The 25,645-nt window shown below is 49.4% G+C and overlaps 1 protein-coding gene and 1 pseudogene across 5 annotated transcripts in view; both read right to left on the reverse strand.

The window, feature by feature from the left end:
- Nucleotides 1-3,777: 3,777 nt before the first annotated feature.
- Nucleotides 3,778-4,703, reverse strand: LOC102008949 (annotated as a pseudogene).
- Nucleotides 4,704-7,282: 2,579 nt separating this feature from the next.
- Nucleotides 7,283-25,645, reverse strand: part of Kif15 (kinesin family member 15) — a 53,796-nt gene continuing 35,433 nt past the window's right edge. For all 5 annotated transcript variants that reach the window (XM_013513373.1, XM_013513372.1, XM_005383474.2 and 2 more), the window contains 15 exons: nucleotides 23,904-24,054; nucleotides 23,636-23,721; nucleotides 23,338-23,407; nucleotides 22,547-22,633; nucleotides 21,313-21,417; nucleotides 20,475-20,597; nucleotides 18,476-18,622; nucleotides 16,433-16,534; nucleotides 15,815-15,979; nucleotides 14,108-14,217; nucleotides 11,207-11,282; nucleotides 10,682-10,719; nucleotides 8,839-9,004; nucleotides 8,460-8,570; nucleotides 7,283-7,959 (listed from right to left, as the gene is read on the reverse strand). In XM_013513373.1, the coding sequence (XP_013368827.1) occupies nucleotides 7,897-7,959; nucleotides 8,460-8,570; nucleotides 8,839-9,004; nucleotides 10,682-10,719; nucleotides 11,207-11,282; nucleotides 14,108-14,217; nucleotides 15,815-15,979; nucleotides 16,433-16,534; nucleotides 18,476-18,622; nucleotides 20,475-20,597; nucleotides 21,313-21,417; nucleotides 22,547-22,633; nucleotides 23,338-23,407; nucleotides 23,636-23,721; nucleotides 23,904-24,054 (1,600 nt within the window). In that variant the 3' untranslated portion in view covers nucleotides 7,283-7,896. The remainder of the gene's footprint in view (nucleotides 7,960-8,459; nucleotides 8,571-8,838; nucleotides 9,005-10,681; nucleotides 10,720-11,206; nucleotides 11,283-14,107; nucleotides 14,218-15,814; nucleotides 15,980-16,432; nucleotides 16,535-18,475; nucleotides 18,623-20,474; nucleotides 20,598-21,312; nucleotides 21,418-22,546; nucleotides 22,634-23,337; nucleotides 23,408-23,635; nucleotides 23,722-23,903; nucleotides 24,055-25,645) is intronic.

Raw genomic sequence — 25,645 nt, forward strand, 5'->3', positions numbered from 1 at the left:
TCGGGCGCGAGCTCGCGGAGGCGGGCACGCCGGGCCCAGCCCCGACTTCGCGTCTGACTCCCGGACGGGCCGGCCCGGCCCTGCTGCCCTTCCCTGCTCGGGGTGCAGTTTGGGCCGGCTTGCGCCCGCTGGAAATGTCTGCTGCTGCCTTAACCCCTGGTACCCGTAAACGTGGCCTCACTTGGACATGGGCTAGTTGCAGATGTGATCACGTTAGATTAGGTTACCCCTCAATCCAGTTGGGGGTGTGTCGACCTGGGGGGAGCAGGTGTGCGCCCCAGACGTGCCCGGCCCTGGCTTGCGCCCGCGGGGACCGCACCGGTGATGGGGGCGGAGGGCGTGTGGCCCGGCGGAGACAGGCGGGAACGGAAGGCTCTCCCCGGCTGGCCTTCGCCAGGGGTTAAGACTTCTGGCTCCAGAACTGCGAGAACATAAACGTCAGCTGTCTTCAGCCCCCGGTGGTTCACTGTCCGGCAGCGCCAAGACCCGAACCTTTCCCTGCGGGCCTCTCCACCGTCTGCCTCCGAGGAAGGGAGGCAGCCGCAGCTCCTCCACCCGCAAGGCTCCCCTGGGCCACACAGGCGTCCCCGGTGCGCTGTGCCCTTTCTGTCGTCCGCTAGTATTTCATAATAAGGAACGACACAGCAGCTGCAGGGCCAGCAAAGTGCAGACCACACAGGCCCCGCCCGGGAGACAGCTGGGATAGAACAGCCTAGGCCATGTTCCCGGCCACTCGGCTTCATGCGCTCGGGTTCCTTTGCTCGCCCTGACCAAACCAAAGGCGGCCATGTATTTCTGTACGAGAACAAAGGATGCAAAGCTAGGGGCCCATGTGCCTCAAATCTCCATCCGTCTCCCCATGTACAGGTGGGTGAGGGGCCTCTACAGTCAGGGACAGCAGAGAGGGTGCACAGAGAGACAGTGCAGATGTCCACGCCTGCCTTCCGATTCCAGCATCTTCAGCTGCTTGTCGCCTTCCTGTGGAAAGGAAACGGGGCGCCTGCATGTTTTGTCACTGCCTCAGGACTGGGGAGAAGACATGCTGATTGTGGAGGAAACTTGAGAAGTCGCTGCTTTCTAAAAGAAGAATCTGATTTTGAAAGTTCCACTTTGCACTTTAGTTACGCACCACTGCCCCTTGCTTCACTCTGGCCCTCAGTCCTGACCGCCTCGAGGTGCGGGGACATCTGGCTGGCGTCTCACTTCGCAGTGGCCCAGCGATTCCACCAGAGGTAGTCGGAGCACAAGCTAAGGATGCTTGAGCTGACGTGACCACTAAAATCAGGCCATCAAATTCAGAAGACAGCTCAAGCCGGAGATCCTTACACGTGCTCGATGGGCTTTGTGCTTCTGACAGCGCAATCCTGCGTGCAAAGCCTCTTTCGAAAGCTCTGCAGTTCTGCCTACTTTGGGAGGTTGACACTCAGCTGACTCTGACCTCCCTGATTGAATCTTCCTCCCTCCTGAGGGTGTTGCCCATTAACCATCTGCAGCCTTAGCCCTCGGTCCCAAGGTATGTTCCCCAGTGGTGGTGGTCAGAACCCGCCCTCTCCGGAAAGTGTGACACACAGTTGGAGTCAGTGCTGGGGATCAGTGGCTGCAGTGGCTGGGCTTCGCCACCTTTGAGGTCTTCGTGCACCTGCTGACCCTGTGTGAGGACGGCCTGGCCCCAGCCTCTCCTGGTGGAATGTGTTGGTGAGCTTCACTGCTGCGGGCTCTGGGCACCTCCTCCAGGACGGGAGCAGCGCTGCTGGGCTGTGCTGCGGCTCCGCCACGCCTCCCAGGTCTTGGCCTTAGGTGCGTCTTGGAGATGCCGGCAGCTGGTGGAGTGGGCTCAAGAGCTCTGGCTCAGGCTGACCATGGTCTTCATTCTCCTGCAGCTGCTCAGGATCCGAGCCTGCGCAGGGGCTGGCGAGGGGGCCATGGCTGGGGTGCTGGTCATGGCCTGAGGCCCTGCTGGAGCCGCAGCAGAGAGGTCTCGGGCTGAAGGTGGTGCCCGCTGGTACCCGCCTGTGTGTCCAATTTCCTCTATGCCAGTCACATCTGGGAGTTTTCCTCAGGGGTAAGAACAACAGCCTCGATCCCCAAAATGTATTTCCTGTGCTGAGTCACTAATGCTGAATTGAGATCCCGAGCAGGGCCCCAGGGCAGGTGGAAACTGAGTGTGAGTCAAGTGCCCTGCTGGGCTCCGAGCGTTCCCGTGGTGGGAACGGACTCCTTTCCAGAAGTGGCACAGCTGGGCTTGGGGAGCTGTTGGGCCAGCAGAACTGACCTCGGAGCTCACCACTCCATCCAGAGCGTGCTTGCTGAGACAGCTGAGCCCGGAAAATGCAAGAGTGCTTGTATCTCCTGCCCTGGGTCATGGGAGAAAATAGCCCTTTCCTCATTTCAGCCCAGGCAGAGACGGAAATGCTGAAGAGCACAACGGGGACCCTAGCTGGATACCCGCCAGCTAAGGAACTCTGCAGCCAAGGCACGGCTTGGCTTCCTGCGGAGGCAGACTTTAGTTTCATGGACTTCTCCACCACCTTGTGGCCGGCACCATTAGCACATCTGAGACACAGGTGGGCCTCCCTAAGCACCAGACAGAAACAGGGTGGTGGGCATGGAGACCTGCAGACAGAGCTTGTGAGTGGTTGGCTTTGTTGGCCTGAGGCCTGTGGTTTAATGTGTCAGGGGCCAAATGACATTTGCTGAGAAGAGATTAAAATAGTGTTTTCCCAGAAAGAAAAAAACAAAAACCAAAAAAACAAGACAAAGCCATCCGATCCTTCTCACGGACTTAGTTGGGAAGCTCCCGAGAGGACTGTTTGATTGTGCACTGCTCTCCTGTAATAAGCCATCGGGATATCTGTTACTCGGCTCAACTTCTGCCACGTAAAGTCAGAGAAGCAGCCAGTCTCTAAACCACTCCTGCTCAAAACAGAGGTCCTGCGCGCAGTGCTGGGCAAGCCAGTCCTGAAACCCACGTGGCCGTGACACAGTCAGCACCCCAGAGGTGGGGCACGGACCTGGGCCTTTCCCAGTTATTAAAGCATAACCGTTTCCCCTATAGAACAGTCAGAGATGTAAAGCCATTCCTGCCATAAACCAGGACTCCTAACCAGTGCCTAGCAAAATACTGCTTCTTAGGACCCCTTCTCCTAATACTAGAAGCCTTTACGCACACAGACTACTGCTAAACAATTAAAACTTTCAAGTACAAGAATGGCCAGGCAGTGGTCCATTAATATGTGTGCCGCATTTTCTTGATGTTCAGTTGATCTGATTCCCACAGCTCTTTAGCATCATAACAAACAATCCTCGTAGAGACAGTTGTGTGGAATCAGAACCTATTTTCATTTATAGGGGCCATGCTGTCTCACAATAAAATCGTCTTTTTCTAAGGCACAGGTAACGAACTTCTCTAGGAAGCTGGAAGTAACACAAGCACATTCATCCATTCATTCATAAGGCCTTTGAGACATGGTGGGAAAACCACAGAGGTACACACGGAAAGAGACTCACAAACCAGACTCTCAATCAAGCCAAAACCTTCGTGCTACAGTTATGCTGAAGCTGAAACCCTGGGAGCAGAACACACGGCAAGGGAGGAAGCCGACAGGGACGGAATAACCAGTTCTCCTGTTCTTTCTCGCTCTCCCCAACAGAATCCACACCAACTTCCTCGCAACCTTCTTGAGGGCAGCCATGTCCTCCGGGGCCTCAGAAAACGCTCCTCCTCCATCCCCTCACCCATGTACTAGTGAACAAAGGCACGTCAGCTCAAACCTGTGATCCAGGTGAGCCCGGGCCTTGTCACATAGCCTGCTGTACCCAGGTCTCACCAGGCACCGCAGTGGGCAGCTGGCAATTAATGCATGTTGTGTTGGTCTTGGTGGCAGTGGGAGCACTGATGTCTTTGGGGACCACGTCACCATGGTACAACGGGCAGCAAGCCATGCATTTGCTGTGGTGAGGATCCCATTTCATCGCCTGGTTGGCTGGCTTGAAGCAAACACTGGTGATCTCTGCTGCAGAAAGCTGTTCATGGAGGCTTTCTCAGCAGACACGATAGAGCGTGTGTGTCTGGCAGTAAGTAGATACCAGGATAGGGCACTAGGTTGGTCTGGGATTCTGTCAGGTTGATGTTCAGGGCTCCATCACATCAGAGGGAAGCAGTGCAGAAGACACAAGGTGGTTACAGTTAGTGTAGGTTGGGCGCTCAATATTGAGGTTTCTACGACAGACGTCACAGAGGGCCTACCATGAAGGCACAGTGCTCTAGAGTGGTATGGGTGGTGCGCATGGAATTGTAGGGCTCAGTTACAGCTGGGGGGTGCTGGGAAAATGGAGGACTAGGTTGGATTTCTTGCTGTCAGCAGAGAGATGTTGATCAGCAGGGAAGGAGACCCAGAACTAGTTCCCTTGCCAAACAATGGAGAAACAAGATCTGCGCACTTTTCAGCGAGTGTAGGAATTTGGGCCGCCAAGGTTAGTGACCTGCTTGCCGAGGGTGCAGTGCCCACCGCCACAGCTATTGGCAGCCTCTTCCTTGCCCGTGAGCTGCTCGGGGTGGAAGAGCTGGTGGTACGTCCCAGTGCGAACTTCATCAATGACTTTGCCAGGTCTTGTCACTGAAGAAGGTGTTGAAGGAGCCAAGCTCTTCCCCAAGGGTCTTGGCACTTGGCACCTGGCCATCAGGCCAGGTGTTCTAGGCAGGCGAGTTCCCAGCAGGTGCTGCTAATCTGGATGCCAGTGTGGCCAACATGGATAGATGCACACACGTGTGATGTCTACAGGTTAGGCAACAAGAGCAGACATCAGGTCCTGGTTATGGTCCTCAACAAGCGAGCACAAGCACTTTTATTTCTGAGCAAACCTCTAACTGAATACTGCATCAGAGGGTATTGTCCTGGCCCAAAATATGAAGCTGTCTGGCCACATTGAGTGCTCCGTCAGGTCTTGAAGGAGAGATTTCCTGCCTCACGCTCACATGGTACAGAAGACACAGCTCCGGCAGCCCCCTCACAGGGCCCTGGCTGCAGCCTGTCCAGTCAGCCTGCAGCTTGTAGACGGTACTGCACCCTGCTGCCAATCCCAGGACAAAAGCGGGTAGAAGCAAGTGAGAAAAGAAACCAAAGTAAAAGACTATTCCAAACCAACAAAACAAATGCCTGGAATCTTTCTACCCCTGAACCTCTTTTCACACCACTCAGCACCCAAAAACAAGCAAATGGTGAAAATGGCCAAATGGTGAAGGTGCTTGCCTCACCTCAGATGGCACTGATGGCCGGTCAGGGCCCAAGAAGACTGGAGGGCTGCAAGTGGTGCAGGGTCTTAGCTCGCCCAAATGGCACTGCTGAGTGGCCTAAGAGAAGCCCGAATGGTGGAGACAGTAGATCCCTACAGTGCATTTTGCAGTGGGAAACCAGGTAGAGCCTGTGAGCACCTGTCCTTTCTCCTTTCTTTCACCGGCCTTTTATAGAAAACTGATGCCAGGAAGAGGAAAGGATGGCGATTCTGGATGCAAGTTTCCCCATCGGGCTGGGACACCCCTGGAGTCCCGGCCGTGGGCTGAGTTCGCCAGGAGCAGTCAGTTCATTCTCCTAAGGCCCTGCCAGGAGGAAAGGCTCTTAGGAGCTGGGGTTTAGCTCGCGCCTGGCGCACCAAAACCCTTAAAAGCCACTTAGGTTCATATATTCATGTTTGTTTGCTCACGCTGGCCAAATCAAAGGAGGCCATTTGTTTTGGTGAAAAGGAAAAAGGATGTATTTAAACCTGGCTCCGAGGAGGTGGAGGGGTCCATTGGCCTCAAATCACCGTCTCCTTCCATACAGTAGGCACGGCTGTTTTATAAGGAACGGGGAAGGGAGCAGAGAGACAATGCGGATCTCCACTCCCGCTCTGTACTTCCGCTCCCTGCCCCGCTGCCCTGTGGGAAGGAAACGGGGCTCCTGCCTGCTGGTGCCAACACCTGCACATCCTGTCACTGTACCTGGGCTGGGCGGGGCAGGTTATATGCTCTGCAGGAGAAGGCTTGGAGAAGTTATCTCTTAATTTCACAGTTCCGTTGTGTACTGCCAGGTACAGTAACGGGTGCTGCGTGAGACACTGGTGGACGCAGTGGTGCAGCCAGAGAGAACATCTGGAAGACAGGCAGCGACTGAGGAGTGACACACACAGGTCGCAGGGGACACAGACCGGTGATGGCAAACCTGTTAGAGCTTTCAGTGGTACAAATGGCCTGCTTCGGCCCGTGTCCCATAGGTTGCCATCACTGACCTAGACTTTCAGTTCCTAGGCGTGTACTCGCAATGTGAAACGCATGCCCACACCCAGACTTATGCACCTTTCTAGCAGCCTTGTTAGTAATATGCCCACTATGGGGACAACTCAAAGGTCCCACTGAGGGACAAATAAACACAACACAGCCATATAGTGGAGTTACATTATCAATGAAAAGGACCAGAATGCTGACACAGAAGCCCTCAAGGGGCTCTCACTGGCCATGCTCACTGGTCATCAGTGTCTGGTACACTACATGGGCTCACTAAGTACATTATGGGGAGCGGGCACGGACAGGGCCTCTCTGTGGAGCCTGGGCTGGCCTCGAACTCGCACTGACCCTCCTGTCTCAGCCTCCAGAGTGCTGGGAGTAGGTGTGTGCCACCATGCTCAGCTTTCACCAAGTACAGGTGAGGTAGGATACAAGAAATAAAAACGAGGCAAAAAGGAGACAAGGAAATAGAGATTTCAAAATTATTCTTAACTGCAGCTTCAAGACACAGAAGTTCCTCAAGCCATTTTCCCTTCAGGGAACTCATTAAAAAAAAAAATAATCCAAAAAGGTTTAAGACACAGTTCGCCTGCAGATCCAGGCTCTGGACCTACCCTTTTCACTGGTCAAGGAGGCAGCAGTACTGGTGGGCAGCAGACCCCAGCCTTAAACATGTACTGACTTAACCCGACAGACATCGGAGTACACATCCTGGTCACCCATCTTGCAGACACCCCAAGACCCCTAAATATATCCAGCTCTGGCCCATAATGTGTGTCATGCTTCTCTGAGCATCCACTCAGAAGTGGATGCATCCTAAAATGCATCGAGTGCATCCTAAATTCTCTAAAAAATCCTCCTTGTGCCTCTTACTGACCTGTCATGAAAATCCTTTTATTTCAGTGGGAGTCAGGAGACCCGCAAACTTACTCTGCACAAGAGTGGGACAGACTCCTCACTTCAGCCTTGGGGACCCCCAGCCAAGCCCAGTGACATGTGGAGTGAATGAACGATGTGAGTCACTTTATTAATTATTTAACGAAGATTTTATTTTTAAAAAATAGCCATATTTACAGTTGTAGAAAATGCTCATGAAAATACTGAATACAAAAATATGGAGCTGGGGGGCAGCTCAGAGGTAGAGTGCTTGCCTGCTATGTGTGAGGCCCTGAGTTGGCTCCCCAGCACTGAAAAACCAAACCAGAAGTACAAAAATTATCGTATTAAAAAAAAAAAATTATCGTATTAACAAGTGTGCTACAAATTCCGCCATCAAACTCACTCCCACGTTCTGGGGCCACCACATATCGTTAGCACCATGAGAATCAAAGGAGATTATTTAAGGAAAAAATGATCTGACTAATATCCACTACAGACCTTAGCTACAGGCCTTTAATTTTAGCAGACAAAAAGATTTTCTCATATTTACAACTGATGTGAACCCTGGAAATGGGATGGCAGCCACTGGCAGCACACTACTGACTGTCAGAGGGCACGTGCCAAGCCCCACGTACACAGTTCACTATTGAGCGCCTCAACTTCACTCTGCCGCATCAGCGAGAGTAGGTCTTACTTCTGAGAGAGGGAGTGAAAAACATCTCCAAGCAAGGTGATTCCTACAGAGTTAACCAGGATCCTTATGATTCAGTCTTTTTCTTTTCTTTTAAAACTACATTTTCAGCACGCAACTTTTCCATCTCCTATAAGTAATTGACAAAGAAGAGAAGAAAAAAATTTAAGACTCTATTTTGTAAGGAGATATTCTCCCTGACTTTCAATAAACATTTATTTTAAATTAAGCCTAGAATGTTCATTTTGTAAACTGCCTAACATTAAACATAAATCTGGCATCTATGACAATTTACTGGACTTAATTATGTTACAATAGTAAAGATCAAAATTTTCTTAAGTTCAGGACATTCTCTGAAGTAAGCCACTCAATCATTAAAATTTTAATTTACCTTCAATAAAATGATCACTTTTATTTTTTTATTTTTTTTTTGTCTTTTTGAGACAGGGTCTCACTGTGCACTTCAGGTTAGCCTTGAGCTCACTTTGTAGCCCAGGCTGGTCTTGAACTCACAGTGATCCTCCCGCCTCAGCCTCTCAAGTGCTGGGATTACAGGCGTGCGCCACCACGCCTGGCAAAATGATCACTTTTAAACCCCAGCAGATTAATTCAAAGTAACATTCAGTGTACCTTCTTCAGGCGTATCACATAATGGATCTTCTGCTGCAGGTTCTGATGCCCTGCCAGCTTGCCGTTTTCCTCTGTGAGGAACTCCACCTGCCCCCTTAACATCTCCATCTCCTGCACACAAATCAACCCAAGCGGGCAGGTGAGACGCAGGACTTCAGGTCCTTTGAAATTCACCCCATTTCCTGTCTCCCAAGAGCAGGGATGTAAGAGATGGAGCCCAGACTAGGTTCTACAGCCACTACGAGACCAGAGGGACTAGAGGGACGCAAACCAAGGACCCTGTCCCAGATCGCACGTTCACAGGAAGGAGGTTTCTGCTGATTAATCTTCTTTATTCAAGGACCCCAAGTACCATGACAAGTCGGGCACAGTGACACACCTGCAAGTTTCTCTCTCTTTCTTCATACATCTCTTCCAGCTTCGATCTCAGCTGTTCCTTTTCCTGGAATGCTTTAGCCTCCAGTGTTTGTGTTCGCTCCACTTCCTCAGCCATTCTGAGGCAGTCCATCTCTCTGCTGTGAAGAGCACTCTGGACTTCTCTCAGACTGCAAGAACAAGTATCATCTTACGGTATTCCATAGGAATGTAACTCCAAAACAGCACTCAAAGTACATCTTTCCCCCAAGCCGGTTTAATCCCCAGCACTGTAAGAGAGGGGGAGGAAGAGAAGAAGAGAAAGGGGCGGGGGGCAGGGAGAGGGACCGTGGCCAGTTCTGGGGGAAAGCACAGCCTGCTTCCCAAGTACAGTGAGTAATGACTGGTCTAAGCTGAGCATGGTTATCTCTATTCCCTGTCAGACCCTGGCTGCCTCAGCTTCCCCTGAAGGTATCTCATGTGTGCCTGTTGTAGCCAAGGAGACATAAACTGGTTCTTGGGAACTTCCAACCAAAGAAAGCCCTTGGAAACTTTCTTCCTGCAAATGTAATCTTCTTGTGGAGATACGATGTTTGCAGTTACAACAGCAATGCCTGGCCTTAGAACAATTTAAACTTATAGTAAAAACTTTTACACATAAAGCCAACTTCAAAGATATTCAGGGTAAAATAAAGGGAGGTAACCAGAAATAGGGAGAAGGATCTTCTGCAAATGGGAGGAGGACTAAGAGATGGAGGGAGGGGGGAGGGGAAGGGGTTGAAAAAAGAACTAAGATGTGCGTGTACATGTTTCAGCTCACATGGGATGTAATCATTATGTACTGCAAACGTGTACTAATAAAAATAAAAATTGAAAAACAATGCATGAAAGCTGGGTGTGGTGGCAAACATTTCTAATTCCTGCACTCTGGGAGGGTTAGGCACAAGGATTGCCAGTTCAAGCCCAGCCTGGGAAACTTAGTGAGACTTGTCCTGAAAAATAAAACAAAACAAAACAATGGATGGGGATATAGCTTAGTACAGAGGTCCTGGTTTCAATCCCCAGAACCAAAAGATTTTTAAAAAAAAGGTTAAATGGCATTTCAAAATTCTTTTTTGTTTTTTGAGACAGGGTCTCGCTCTGTAGTCCAGGCCGGCCTTGAACTCACTATGTAGCCCAGGCTGGCCTCAAACTCATTGCGATCCTCCGCCCTCAGCCTCCCAAATGCTGGGATTACAGGTGTGCGCTACCATGCCCGGCTCAAAATTCTTTTAAGAAGTATAACAAGTGAAAATGTTTGAGGACTCTGAATACTTACTCCACTCTTTCTAATGTTATTTTATCATTTTTTTGGTTAACAGCTATGAGTTCACTTGTTTTGAACTTGACAGAAAATACAGTGTCCTTTATACATGAAAGAATGGGGCAATATATAAGGGTAGATAAATATGAAAACTATGAATAACTTAAAATCATGCCTTCAGGAAACATAAAAAGAAGCTAGATCAAAACAAGGAATTAGGGCACTGATCTACAAGTTTCAGAAGGGCTCAGGTGTTTGAACCTGATGGAGCAGAAGCCTACGGGAAAGGGGAACCAGTCAGGTACACCACCCTCTTCGTGGGGAAGAGGGCCCCTCTCAGCTGCTCAAAGGAAGCTAAGCTTTTCCCTGCACTGCTTTAAGGTTTCCTTCTGCAGCGGCTCTAGCTGAGGACTCCCTTGAGTACATGCTATTAGGAGGATAACTGTAAACATCAGTTCTGTTCACATAGTGCTGCAGAAGGAAAGAAGTTACTTACTTGTGGATATATATTTCCTTTAAAGGAGAATTTTAAAAGTTATCAAGATTTACAAAATAGTACACTTACTCTGTTTTCATTTTCTGCATTTCTTCAGCCATTCTACTCTGTAAGATTTTAAAAAAAGAAAAAGGTTCAAGTTTTTTTTTTTTTTTGCTTTTTCTCCGGTACTGGGAACCGAACTCACGACCTTGCGCTTGCCAGGCAGGCGCTTTTGCCGCTGAGCTAAATCCCCAGCCCAAGGTTCAAGTTCTTTAATAACATTGCCAAAAAAAAAAAAAGACAAAGGAATCAGTCCATTCTCCCTCACGTTCATAAAATCAAACCAGCCCCCTTGTCCCCAGGCCCTCCGTGCCCACGTGGGAAATGGAGCGCCGGATGTGCGGAGTGGCGGGCTCCCCACCCAGGCTGGACACCGCGCTCTCACTTCTCAGCTGTGTCCAAATGCTGATGGTAAACAGCATGCTCAGCAGAGGGAACGCAGAAAAGACAGAAATTTCAATAATAAAATGGTTTCTAAAGCATAGAACCAAAAATGTTAGTTACAAAAGCACTTCTCAAAGAAACGATCATCATGTAAAAAGAAAGTCATACTTTAGCGAGTCTTTCTCTCATAATCTCTTCTTCTTGTTCATTCTTCAGCTGCTGATTCTCCAGATGATCCCGGTCGCTGCATGGATCAGGGGAACAGATACGGGGCACTGTCAAGGTCACTCCGGTATTAAGTGCTCACTTCCTACTTGTAGTCATGCCCAGGGACGCAAACAGAAGCGAACCATGGGGACGAGGTCCGTCGGCACAGCTGAGAAACGTGACTGAACATGGGTGACACGAGCAGCCTCCCCAGAACTCAGGACTGTTCCCAGGACAGAAGCAAGATGTGCAGAGCAGGAGCTCTAACCCAGCCATGGCGGAAAGTAGAAATTTAGTGGGAGATCAAATGTGAGCAAGAGGGGAGTGAGGGGAAGGGCAGCTGGGACCCCGGATGGACCCGCTGAGGGTGGCCTGGGCATGCAGAGCCCCTGCCTCTCCCTTCGTGTGGATTCCTGATGACCACTCTGCCTTCCCGTGTGTGCAGATGCCAGGATGGGGGGTCCCTGGGCACAGGCGTAATCTGTTTGTGGAAAAGGAGCGCTCAGAATAACATTTGTGGGTGGCACCCCATCCTTGAGCCTGCCTGGCTTGGGGAACTAGCTGAGCCCCATGCGCAGTTCCTGGCAGCCGAGACCTCCCCCAAAGAGACCCTGCCTGGAGGCGTGGGCTTTTCTAGGATTCTCAGACTGATGACAAGACTGCTTCTCAAAGGAAGACAGAAGCTACAGGAAGGTCCCTCTGCCTCACAAATCCGACAGCCAGGACAAAGGTGGTACTAGACTCCACAGAGGAGGACACCGCAGATCCCAAGGGAAAGGTTGTTTTCTAAAGTGCCTTAATCCAGGACTAGGGAAACTATTCCTGCTAAGAACCAGACTGCAAGTGTTTTAGGCTTTGAGAGCCACTTGTCCCTCCCACAGCTGCTCAGGTTGGCTACTGCACTGCAAAAACAGCGATAGCAATATTTCAATCAAAAGAGGCGACCATGTCCCAACAAAACTGTATTTATTCTGTGGGCTGGGGGCTGGACTTGCTCCTGAGCTGTAGTTCATCCCTCCTCTATTTTTCACAGAAGTTCTGTGTGGCTCTTCACATAAGGAACATGGAACTTTGAGATGTGTTTTTAACTGTGGTTTAACAAATGATCTGGAAATGTTCTACGTTCCATGCTTCTGCTACGTCTTGGTAGAAGACTGGACACGGGGATGGATGGAACATGTGGAAACGGGATGAGCGCACCGTCAGCAACACACATTGTAATGGCCTACATGTGGAGCCAGGTGCTCATTACAAGTGCAGCTTGCTGGGTGCCCAGTCCTACGAAAGGAGGCCTCTGATGCTTCCTTACGTGTCAGGAGACCCACACGGAAGAGGCCGTGAGCAGAGCCACCATTGGCACTGACGGTCAACCTGACTGTGAGGGGCGCCTTGGAGAGGAGGGAAGCACACTTCTGAGTGTCTGGCTGGGTGCAGGGTGCGAGCTCGGGACTGTCCAGTCCCTGGCCTCGTCCGCTGTGCTCTGCTTCCTGAGAGCCATGAGCTGAGCAGCTCTCCCCAGCCGCACTGTCCCGCCACGCTCTGGCCTTGCAGCCAGCGACCTTGGACTGAGACCTCTGAAACCACAAGCCGAGTAAACGTGTGCCTCCAGGCGAGGGCGCCGCAGGGTTCCGCCCGGCATCGGGGAGCCGGCCAGATGGTCTGGGACAGTGCGTCTCAGGGTGGCTTCTGAACAGGGCCGAGGAGCTGGCAAGCTTCTGCTGGAGACTTTCCGGCAACAGAGCGGACAGCAGGTGCCCTCATCAGGGGCATTCGGTGAGGGCCTCCACCGCAGAGGGCCCTCCAGCCCTTGGTTCAGTTCACCTTCCTGCATAACTGTACAGGCCTTTCTCCCCTCTAACCTCTCAGGCAGAAAATTAACAACGGGCAGGACAGTGATTCTGCCTTGTGCGCCTAGTAACTACCTTCCACCGGGAGACATCCTCAACCAGCACCGAGAATGGCACTTTCTACAGCTTGGCTTTTTGTGGTGATGGGGATCCAACCCAGTTTTTGTATGCTTGGCAAGCACTGTCACTGAACTAAATCCCCGGAGCTATATGTTGTTATTTTTAATCTTTAAATCACTTTGTGAAGAAGGTACATTTTTCTTTTTTGCCCTTTTAAAAATGTTTTCATTTTGAGATAGGGTCTCACTAAGTCACCTGAGTTGCCCAAACTTCCAATCCTCCTGCCTCAGCCTCCCAGAGTCCTGGGATTACAAGTGTATGTCACCATGCCAGCCAGTTTTCTTATCTTATTCTAAGGAAATTGAGACACTAAAATCTTAAAAACAGAGTGAAAACTCACAAGGCATTAAAGAGTTGGACACAGGAACCAGGCCCAGATGTGCAGCCTGGCACCCTGCTAGGCCACTGGCAAAAGTGCTAACCAGGGAAGGCCTTGACTAAGGCTGAGACGTGCCTGGCACGGTTCGCAGGATGGCACTGCTCTGACAGACGCTCACAGCACTCTGGCCCTGCCTCGAGCTTGCCTGCACCTCGAGCCATGAAGCAGGTAGGAAACCCTCGCTTTCTGTAGGGCTTCCTGAACCGTCTTATTGGCTTTATTTAAAGAGAAGTAGTTTCACACAAGCGCCTCCCCCGTTTCAAGTTCATTTCAGCAGGCTCACATCGTGAAAAGGCTGGCGGAATGGGCGGAGTCACGAACACGCACCTTCCAGCTCTGGGAAACCAATGCCCGCCTCAGGCCACAGCACCCAGGGGAGCAGCTGTGCCTCTGGCAGGTGGGGTTGGGGGAACAGGTGGGGAGAGTGTGGGGACCACACACACGCAGAGCCCTTCAGGAACCACCCCTGACCTCATAGGGCAAGTCCAGGCAGGCCAGAGTCCCGCTGGCACTCACCTGCGGTCCTTCTGTCTGTCACTGTCATCCAGCTGACCTTGCAGCAGCCAGTTTTTCTCTCTGAGCTGCTGGTTCTCCAGGCGCAGCTTTTCCATCTCACACAAGTGCTCCTGGGAAGACACCAAAGCAAGTCTCTCAGAACACTGACAGTAAGTGTGAGTCTGCCCCGAAGGCCATGACCAACACATGCGGTCCTCTTCCAGCTCCTCCTGCACACGGAGCACTGCCTGGGTATGGCTGGTGAAATGCAGCCATATCATGTAATTCGTTAAAATTCCATTAAGCGGAAGTTTGGGGAATTTCTCAACTGTGGCATTCTTTTTAATAGATTCAATGAAAGTAAGCAAGGAAAAAACTGATGCCATAGCCCAACTCTTAAAATCACAACTGGACCCTAACTTGAAAAGCACGAGGCTGGGGACACGGCTCAGTGGCACAGTGCCTGCCTGGCAAGCAAAAGGTCCTGGGTTCAATCCCTGCCCCGTAAAAAGAACAGCACGCACCTGCCACCCAGAAGAAACAAACTCTTGTATGGGAGGAACACTCCTTGAAGCTTACTTCTGCCTGGTCTCTAACCTGACGCTACCGCATCTGTTTTTGATTGTGCTGATCTGGCTAACAGCCACATTCAGCACAACCTGCTGAGAGCTGCTTGAAGAAAGGGACGGAAGGATCCTCTCCATGAGGAGGAAAACTTGGAATGACACTGACCAGGTGCTTCCTGTGCCCGGGTTACGGTAGTCAGACTGTGCTCCTCAGAGCAATGCCCAGGTGCGAGGCGGCCTCTGAGGAGCACCCACCCCGCCCACCCACACCTCCCAGCTCCATCCTCTCCAACTGCCACGCCAGCCACACGCACACCTTGCCACACACAGAGGAGAGGGGATTCATCAGAGACCAACACAAGTCTCCCTCGTGCATACAGAAAGCCTATAGATGAATAAGAAAAAGCTCATCAGAAAAATGGTGACAGTGTAGTTCACAGGAACAGAAAAACAAAAGGATGTTCACTTTTACTTTTTTGTGGGGGAGGGTATTAGGAATTAAACATAGGACCTTGTGCTTGCCAGGCAGCTACTATGCCACTGAGCTACATCCTCAGCCCACAGTTTTACTTCTAAGAGGACAGATGTAAATTTAAAACCACACTGAGTATGCCAGGTGTAGTGGTGCACACCTGTAATCCCAGCACTTGGGAGACTGAGGCAGGAGGATCATTGTGAGTTTGAGACCAGCCTGGGCTACAAAGTGAGCTCAAGGCTGAACTGCATAGAGAGACCCTGTCTCAAAACAAAAAAAACCAAACCAAACCAACCACACTGAGACAACATGTACTGGCCTTTAAGCTGACAGAGATCCAGAAGTCAGACAGTGCGAGGTGGTGAGGTTTCAGGAAACAGGCCCTCTCTCTATGCAGCTGCTCCGCACTCTATGACACCACTGTGTGAAAATCACCAGGGGCATGGAAAGAATGCTTACAGACTTGGTTGTATAGATACTGAGAAACTGTACAAAAGAAAGAAACTGGCCACTCCAGAAGCCTCAGGGACAGCAGAGTAGGGAGCCAGGGATGAGGGCTGGGAGGAAGGCTTTTCTTTGTCCACCTTTCCGTTCTGCACCCTTTGAATTCTGTGTCCTCAGAAACCATGAAGAGGATCCGGCTTATCTTGAAAACTTTAAATTATTGCAAAGGAATTATCCAGGTACCTTCATTCTGATGATTTCAGCATTTTTGACTTCTCTGTCTTCATTTAGCTTTGTTACAAGCTGTTGCAAGAAGGTCTTTGAGGCTCTTCCGTCTTCTATCTCCTGTTCTTGTGTTTCCAGCAGTTTTGCCAAATGTGTTTGAAAGTGAGGTGGTGTTTTAGGACTCTAAAAGAAAACCACATCCCATCTAAATATCTGATCAACATCTGACGCTATGAAGAATTCATTTTAAATCTCTACACCTAACGCACAGGATGAGCATTCTCAATGTTCCTGCCACACACCTAGCATGTATCACATGCCCAGCCACAGGCCATTTAGCCAACTGTTCTAATTCTTGTCCACATAAAACAAATAGGAGTGGTGCTTTCACCAAAAAGAAAGCAGACATTGTTAGTATCTTTTTCTATAAAAAGACAAAGGTAGGACCTTTAAATTAATTTCTAATCTTATTATTCACAACCCACTTTCCTCCTGAAATGCATTTTTTATATTTGTTTTTTTTCCGGTACCAGGAATCAAACTCACGACCTTGCGCTTGCCAGGCAGGCGCTGTGCCGCTGAGATAAATCCCCAGCCCTCTGAAATGTGTTTTTTGTTTTTGTTTTTGGAAAGTACCTGGGGGTACTCAGCAGCTGAACTCATCACATGTTCTAGCTCCCTCATTTTGAAATTATATTCATTCTTCTTCTGTTCCACTTCCTCTTTCTTTCGGTGTAGCTGGAAGAATCGAAGAGAAAAAGGGTTATAAGTTAGAAGATAAAATGGAGCACATGGTCCACTTAGAAAAGACAAGCTTGCCCGACACCAACAAGCAGGGAAATGAAAACCCTAACCACAGGAGGCTCACCTCACGCAGCAGCTGGCGCTGGAGGCTGAGAGCTGCGCACCGGCTGGGTGCGGAGAGAAGAGCCTTTCATGCTGCTGACAGGATGCTAACTATATAGCCCTTGCGGAAGGCTGAAGGGAGGGCCCCCCAGCTGCTAGGAACCAGAACTGGAGCTACCGCCTGGCCAGCAGCCTCACCCCTGGGCACATGTCCCAAGGAACCAAGGTAATAGAAGAGACACCTGCACTCCTGTGTTCATCGCAGACAAGTTACGGAGTCACCCCAATCTCCATCAGCAGAAGGACGCGCAAAGAAAATGGGACAAATACTCATAACAGAATACCAGTCAGTCCAAAACAAGCAACAAATTTTGTCACTGAGCAGTAGGGAAGCTGGAGGATGCCGTGCTAATGGAAGTAACGCAGGACAGACAGACAGAGACAGACAGAGACACACACACACACACACACACACACACACACACACAGCCTCTCTGTGATGGCTCATCTTGACCACCAATCTAGGGGCTGGGGATTTAGCTCAGCGGCACAGTGCCTGCTGGCAAGTACCAGGTTGTGAGTTTGGTTCCCGGTACCAGAAAAAAGCCAAAAAAAAAAAAAAAAGAAAAAGAAAATTGACTACCAATCTGGCAGACTGAGAAGCACCCAGGAAATGGGAAAGCACAGCTGGACATCTGTGAGTAAGTTTCCGGAGGACAGTGGCGCAGAGGCCTGGAAACGGATGGGGGACACACACCGCAGGTGGGGGTGGGGGCGCCTTCCACAGGGTGGGAGCTGCTTTCCCTCCCCTTCAGCGAGGTGCTTCTGCCTCGCTGCTACAGGCCTGGAAGCACTGGAGCCAGCTGAAAGGCCTGAAACCGGATGCTGGAATAAAGCAGGCCTCCTTCCCCAGTTGTGACTTTATCAGCTGTCTGTCACAGCTGACTGACACTTTCGTGCGGGCAATCTGAGAAAGTCAAGCTTACAGAAGGAGGAGACAGAACAGTGGCTACCAGACGGGGTGCACAGGCGAGAGATGCTGGTCAAAGGGACAAGGTTTCAGTTAGACAGGAAAAATAAGTTTTTGAGAAATTAAAAATAATGTGTAAAGCACATTTCAAAACTGCTGAGAGTGGACTCAAAATGTTCAAACCACAAACAAGCGATGTGTGTGAGGTGACGGACAGGCTGCGGGCCTGATTTCATCATTCCATCATCTGTGCACGTGCAAAGCCTTCACCCCGCAACACGCCAGTGTGCACAACTGTTCATCAGGTAGAAAGGTGTCCCTGAGAGTGCGCTCTTCCTCTACACTCATTCGAGCTTATTCAGCAACGAAGAAATATGCTTTTGATGTTATTTTCTCAGGACTTGAAAAAGCAGCAGAAATTAGAAACAAAACCCACAGCACTTTCCAAAGTAATACACTGTAAAATCTGGGCTGCTTTTTTTGCCTTTCTTGGTCACTACCATAACCCAACTGTCTCATTTTCCCCCGAAAACCTATTTATACCTGTTTTTACTTTTTAAATTTCCCAAGTAACCATAGGCTCGGTGAAGAAAAATATAAAACATAAAACAACAGCAGCAGACAGAAGAAATGGTGAAGCTGGGCCACTGCCTCGCGCTGTGCTCGGAACCTCCCCCATGTGTCAGGGCCAGGCCAGGAGGGCGGCAGCCGAGCGGAAACCCATTCCCACCGTCCACCCGCCCGCCCGTCTGCACTCCGTCCGCTTCCAGAAGCACACACAGCAGCCGGGCACGGCAGGGAGTGGTGACCGCCGCACTGGGGGTTCCTCTGGCTACCATGTGCAATGCGTGCTGTGCCCTCACCTCGTGCTGAAGTTCCTGGACCAGGGCCTCCTTCCTGGCCAGCTCCTCCTGGGCGGACTGCAGCAGCCCTGAGTGCTTGGTGGAGGCCTCCGTGAGCATGTTCAGCTGCTCGGTGGCATGAGCCAGATCCTCACAGAGCATGTCCCTCTGTACAGACAAGCCCAGAAAGGACGAATTTTAAATTATAATAATCCAACAGAAGTTCACAAGTCATTACCATGTACAATTTCTGAAAGGTCAAGACCTTTCAGAAACGAGACAAGGTCTCTCTAAGTCACTAGGTTTCCCAGGCTGGGCTTGAAGTTGCAATCCTCCTGCTTCAGTCTTCCAGGTAGCTGGGATGCCAGCGTGTGGCACCGTGCCAGCCTCCCTGCTAGGGTCTGTAAGCTGACAGCGGCCACATATCCAGAGTCCCACTTTCCCGGGCAGCTCCACTCCTCTTTGGAGGGGCACCGAACCACCCAGGCCTGTGCGCTGGCAGCCGGATGCCCTCTGACTGCTTCCCCCCTCACAGCCCAGATCTAGCTGGACTTCTGCCTCCACCAACTGCTCCTTCCCGGAAGTGCTTCTGGGCCCAGGCCCCGCCTTCTGCCTGGTTTGAAGTCTGTGCCATTCAGTTTCCTAAAGGACCTGTCGCTGGCCTTGAGGTGCTGCACCCCTGGGCCAGCTCTCCCAGCTGCTGCTGCACTGAGCCTCCCGCCCTCAGATCTGTACAAACGCCGTCCCTCCAGGGAGGCTCTCCGGAACCCTCGGGCAGAACCCTCCTGTCCCCTCCTTTCTGTGCTCTTATGTCCTGACACACTTGGGCCAGACAGCAGGCGTGGCACAGGGAACGGTGTTTCAGTCATCCTCCTACTCCCAAGCTGGACCAGGCACAGTAGGTAGACACAATAAATATTTGTTGTTTCACAGGGAGCCCAGATTTATAAGAAAACCTCATTTCTAAATCAGGTGCAGAACAGTAGACACAATGGCGGACCATCTGTGTGCAAGTAGGAATATTAGTCTTTGTCCTTGGAAGGACAGCGCAGAAACTGGTAGGGGGACACGACAGGCAGGGAGGAGTAGGAGGGAAGGGACACTGCTTCTGAACCCTGTGACAGTATGACTGCACCATAAAACAGTTCTGCTGACACCCACAAGGAGGACAAGTGAAACATGTACTTTAGCTAAAACACGAGAAATACCGGGAACTCAAACTGGTAAGCTGTTGGGGACCACTACAAAGTGGCTGTGAGCAGGATTTTATATTAACCAACTGGCTTTCCATGTTTACCTGTGAGTTGTCTGAAGCTTAGGCACCTTGTCTGACAAGATAAGGCCACAGGCAGAGGCGTTTGGCTCCAACAATTAACTATGAGGAGACTACAGCGGCAGGCTCCACATTCCTACAATAAATACCAACCTAAAGATAAGCTATTTCTCCTGATTGACATAATTTACTACTTGGGAAAATTCTCCCAAGGCCCTGCAAGATTCTCACGTCTTCTTGAGTATCCTCTCCCTTTGTTTGAAAACCTCATAAATACGGGCCGCCCAGAGCAGTCTTTGGCTAACTCCGAGAATACCGAGGCTTTAAGAGAGTTAGTCCCTCCTGGTGCCCTAACATCATTACATTGTCTGCATTTTATTTAAGCCTTTGATGTCTACTCGCTTGGGAGAGTGCAGGCCTGATCATCCTGCAATAACTTTGGTTATTTAACCCGGTTTTTGATAGTAAGCAGACTTTTTTCTCTCATCTGTTGCCACCTTGGTGTCCAAGTAAACAGGCTCTGCACTGCAGCATGAGGTGCAGTGAGCGTCCACAACACCGGCTTTCTACGCAATGACTGAAAACAGAGCGACCGCCCACAGCATCATCACTTTGGTGTCCTGTCTCCATCGCCTTGCCTCCCCTGGGAAAAGAGGCTCTATTCTTCTACTTGTTCACTACGAACTTCCACACACAAATACGCACACTGACGAACAATGAGCAAACAGGCATGCCGTTAACAGCTACCTCGATGTCGTCAGACAGTTTTCGCAGCCTAATGGTTTCTTTCAGCTCCAGAATTTCCACTTCCTGCCTCTGGATCAACACTTGGTTTTCTTCAGTGTCTGCCAAAGCAGAGCTGTATTTGCACTATAAGAAAGAAAGTCATGATACAAGAGCTGTCTGGTTTTCCTGTAGGTTAAAATAACTTAAAAGTGTGGTCTGAGTTCTGTGGCAGTAACCAGATTAACACAAGTTAATTCAATAAATCCTTGTTAATGAAGGAATGAAAGAAAAAAATGCAAAGTCCCAGGTAACAGTGGGAAAACACTTGGTTCTGTGGTCTTGTCAGGAGACTGCTTTAGGGAATGTGCTCCAGAGGGCACGGCACTGACACAGATGCAAACCTGCACAATGACCCCGGCAGAGGAGGCACTGATATACCCCAGGGGACAGAGAAGTGGCTGCTCTCAGAAAGCTGCTCGGGCTAACATCGGGGGACGAACCCATTCTCCACGCAGTTAGTATCATTGAGCTTACTGAAGTGGGTTACCGTCCTCCTGAAACAACTAAGGAGCACTGCGCTAGCCTGAACCTCACGGGCAACACCCAGCTTGCTTCTCCCGTGGTTTGAATCAGCAGCTCCAAGACTGCTGGGGGTGCAGAGAAGCCTGGGACACAGAGCACATGGGGGCACAGGAAACGCAGCCGCCAGCGCTGTAGACCCGAACATCTGGGCATGGTGAGCAGTCCCAACACGCTGACATGCTAGCCGCTGCTCTGTTCTGCCGGGGGACAGTTAACCTTTGGGAGTCTGCAAAGTGCATGGCATGGTCAAATTCACCGTCACGGAGACAGAACTTACGCTCATGTCCTCCAGCTCTTCCCTCAGGGTGCTGATGGTTTCCGCTTTCTCACACACTGACGCTCTGAGCTCCTGGATCTGGCCTGTGAGGTCAGCTATAACTTCCTGAGGACAGACAGGGATTTTCATACCCAAAGACATTAAGATCATCTCTAAATGATAAGCCATTTTTCTTTTGTAATGTTAGCACAGGAAGTCAATTTTAAATCTGGTGTGGTAGCCTGTAATACCAGCAACCTGGGAGGCTGAGGCAGGAGGATTAGAAGTCCAAGTCTCAACTGAGCAACTTAGAGACACTGTCTCAACAAAATAAAAAATAAAAGTCCTGGGTTCAATCCCCAGTATAGACAAAAAGAACAATTTTATTGTAGTAAATTATCATGTACCATTCTATTATTAACATCAACTTACATTTTAATGGCTTTATTATGCTTTAATCAGTTACTTGGTTTTGTTTATTTACTTTCAAGGTGTTTTCAAGGTAGGATATTACTATGTAGCCCAGGTTTCCCCTGAACTTACAGCAGTCCTGCCTCACCCTCCCGAGTGCTGTGATTACAGGTCTGCACTACCACACTAGACTAACAGTTTTGATTTTATGAATGAGTGAAATCTAGATAAATAAGGGCCTACATTACTTTGATATGTGAATCAGCACGCTACTTTTATTATTCTAAATAAAAGTCAATACCAAGGATTTGAGAATTTGTATCATGGGATTTAAGCATCAATAATAGGTCTGGGCATGGTGGCGAACTCCTGCAATCCCAGCACTTGGGAGGCTGAGAACAGAGGATCACTGTGAGTTTGAAGGCAGCCTGGGCTACACAGGGAGACCCTGTCTCAAAAACAAAACAAAATAAAAATGTCAACGAGATAGGGTCAGCATTCTAGTTAAAGGAGCAAGGGCCAGGGGTATAGCTCAGCAGCATAGTGCCTGCCTGGCAAGCACTGTGAGGTCATGAGTTTGATTCCTTGTACCAAAAAAAGAGCCAAAAAGAGCAAGTTGTGTTTTATAGACACTGTCATCTAAAGCATTAGAGTAGTTTGTACTTGAAGTTATGTGGAAGATTAATTGAAGTGGCAGCCCTCATCTCCAGGCACCCCTGGAATGAAGACCAACACAGCCTAAATGCAACGGAAACGGCAGCTCTCAGATACTCTGCGGGGGCAAGATGGGCCCGAGTCTGCAACGTCAAGCAGCACTCAGAGGAGGGAGCTGCTGCCCACCTACCTTATCAGCATCTCGAGACTTTTCCAGAGAACTGGTCACCTTTTCAGCAGCAAGCAAACTCTCTTCTAGTTTCTGTATTTCTGCCATCTAAGAGATAAACAAATATTTTAGAAAAAAATTAAATCACCAAGTTAACTACACATGCATTTTAAAAAAGGCTATTACCTGTTTTTCATATTACTGTCTAAGCTAAGAGTAATACTTGAAAATGATAAATTGCATTCAAACACAATGATTTTTGTGGTCTTTTCCAAGAGACCAACAAATCCTAAGATTATGGTGACCTGGGAGTTAGAAAAATAAAAGTTAAAAAAAACACGACCCTGCCAGGCGTGATGGCACACGCCTGCAATCCCAACACTCTGGAGACTGAGCCAGGAGGATGGATCACCACGAGCTCAAGGCCAGCCTGGACTACACAGTGAGTCCAAAAGCAGCCTGGACCAATGGCAAGACCCTGCCTCAAGTAAAAAAGGGCTGGGCTGGGAACACAGCTCACTACAAACTACCTGGGTTCAATCCCCAGTATCACAAAAAATAAATAATAACAGTAATAACAGAACAAAAAAATCCATACAAGATGGAATTTCTAACACTGAAAGTTAAAAAAAAAATTTTATAGTAAATCTCATTAGATATCAGGAATAAATGTTATCGACTTCGGGCTGGGGATTTAGCTCAGCAGTACAGCACCCGCCTGGCAAGTGCAGGGTGAGTTCAATGCCCGGTACCGGAAAAAAAAAAAAAGTTATCCATTTCAAATTCTACAGTCAGAATAAGAGGAGATCTACCTGATGCTCAGACTTGGCCATCTCCTTCTGTTTCTCCTGACGAGCAGCCTCAAGAACTTTCAAGATTTCTCTGGAATAAAAGAATTACCTTTTACCTGACTTCATTCAATGAAAACAGGAACTGAGTCTGTTAATTCAGATTCCCCCCCCACTCCCATTCTGGGGATGGAACCAAGGACCCTGTGAACACCAAGCGAGTGTTCTAGCACTGAGCTACATCCCAAGCTCAAAATAAGTCTGCACCAACCAGAAGAGAGCATGGCAGGGAATCATATTGTAGTCAATTAACAGCACTCACTTAGAACTGTTTTCTTTATCTTCTTCAAACTGTAATGACAATCTGTTGTTGCGTTCTTTTTCTGCTTCATAAAGCTCCATCAAACGCTAAAAGACAGGCTTAGATTAGACCGATGGTGATTACACCTGGTAGCACAAGGCCAACAACGTGGGGCTGGCACTGGGGCCGGAACAGGCTATCAGGCAGAGGTCGGACACTCCGCGCCCTTCACCCAGACATCAGCCCAGATCCAGGACACACTCCCAACTGCCAACCCCTCCTGACTTACACTCAGATCACACTTCACAGTTTCATTTTCTTTCTTGTAGTTTTGGAGGCTTCTTGAAAGTTGGTCAACTTCAAACTTCATCACTTCTTGTAAGTTGTCATAGGAATCCTGAAGGCAGGCTTGGCTTTCAAGAAGTTTTTCATTTTCTAATCTTTACCGGGAAAACATTTTACAGTGGTAAGTAAGTATAAACAGCTAACCTATTTTTGGAGTCAGAGTATCTGCAACTCAGTTTACACCATCAATAAACTGCTGCTGATGGACACCAGCCTAGACTGAGGTGAAGCTCCTTGTGGCCTCATGCAAGGGCCCCCATGGGCCCTCAGGGGGTGTGGATGGGGACGGCCGCCAGGCAGGATGGGTGTCAGGAGGCAGCCACCACTTCCTCAGACTTGTCCCTGTGGCTTCAACCAGACATGCTAAACAGACTGGCAATTTAGAGGGACCCAGTTTATTTGTAGGCTTCCAGCTAGGCAACGGTTATTAATCTCCAAGAGTTCACAGCTCAACTTCAGCCAAATTCTTCAGCTCTAAAAGATTTTGCAAGACAGTAAACATGGCTTTGATCTCAGCAACAGAGAAATTCTTTGGCAAAAAAAACCCCTACTGCCTTTTCAGTTTTCGCCCTCTTGTTCCCTTCCCTGATGTGCTGTGTCACACCGTGACCCAGAGTCCAGTGAAGACAAGCAAACCACCAGGTTGTTTGTTTTGTTTTGTTTTTTTAAATCAGCAGGTTGATATCTGATCCCAAGCAGATGTCCTAACTTCTACAAAGAGCTGTCAGACACAACTACCCACTGGCCAGCTCAGAGCACAGCAGGAGCAGCAAATCTCAAAGTGGAATAATTTCCTGGCTGAAAGATAGGTTCCCAGGAGGGAATGTATATTATATAGCATATGTATAGCAAAAAATGCACCCGCAGCCAGTCTGTTAGCTGCCCAGGTAACAGCTCCTGTTACAAGTTCCTGTTACTTCTGTCTCTTCTGTCACTCTGATGCACGGCTGGTCACTGTGATGCATATTGTAAGAACCAATCAAAGACAGACAAGTAGTCTGCCTCTGTCCTTCCCCTTTCATCTCCAGAGAAACCTCCCTCTCTGGGCCTTTGGGGCCTGATCATTTGTGATCCTGATCAGTGCCTGTCAACGTAAAATAAATCTGCCTCCAAGTCCTGGGTGTCCTTGCAGCGTTGCTGCTTGTCACTGCATATGTACACAGGATGTAAGCAACATAGATAAAATAGGCAGAATAATTCAAGAGACACTGTAGTGTTGTGCTGTTTCTTCAGAGGCCTTGACAGCCTCTGAGTGCCATGGCAGAGAGCAAGCAGCTCAAAAGCAATTATTCAACAGTGGAGACACTGAGAGAAATTGGATTGTGTCTAGTATCTTTACACAGCTGAGGTGGTGGTTTTTTTTTTTTTTTTTTTTGTACCAGGAATTAAACTCACAACCTCATGCTTGCTGGGCAGGCACCGTGCTGCAGAGCCAACTCCTCGGCTGAGGTGATGAGTTTTGAACACTGATTCTAGCAGAGCAGCTCTAAGAAGGGGGGTTTGGTTTATCCAATTATATAAATCACTCATGTTAAAAGGAACATACATCATGACAGACCACACCTCTCTTCCCACTCCCATCCCTAGCATCTGTCACAGGGGCATCACAAAACCAGTCCCAAGGTGGATGCCCCCTCATCAGAGGTTCCCTTGTCCACTGAGGTGGAATCTACCATGGGTTATGGC

Source organism: Chinchilla lanigera, unplaced genomic scaffold, assembly GCF_000276665.1.
Source record: "Chinchilla lanigera isolate Chin_1 unplaced genomic scaffold, ChiLan1.0 scaffold00019, whole genome shotgun sequence".
Classification (NCBI taxonomy): Eukaryota; Metazoa; Chordata; class Mammalia; order Rodentia; family Chinchillidae; genus Chinchilla; species Chinchilla lanigera.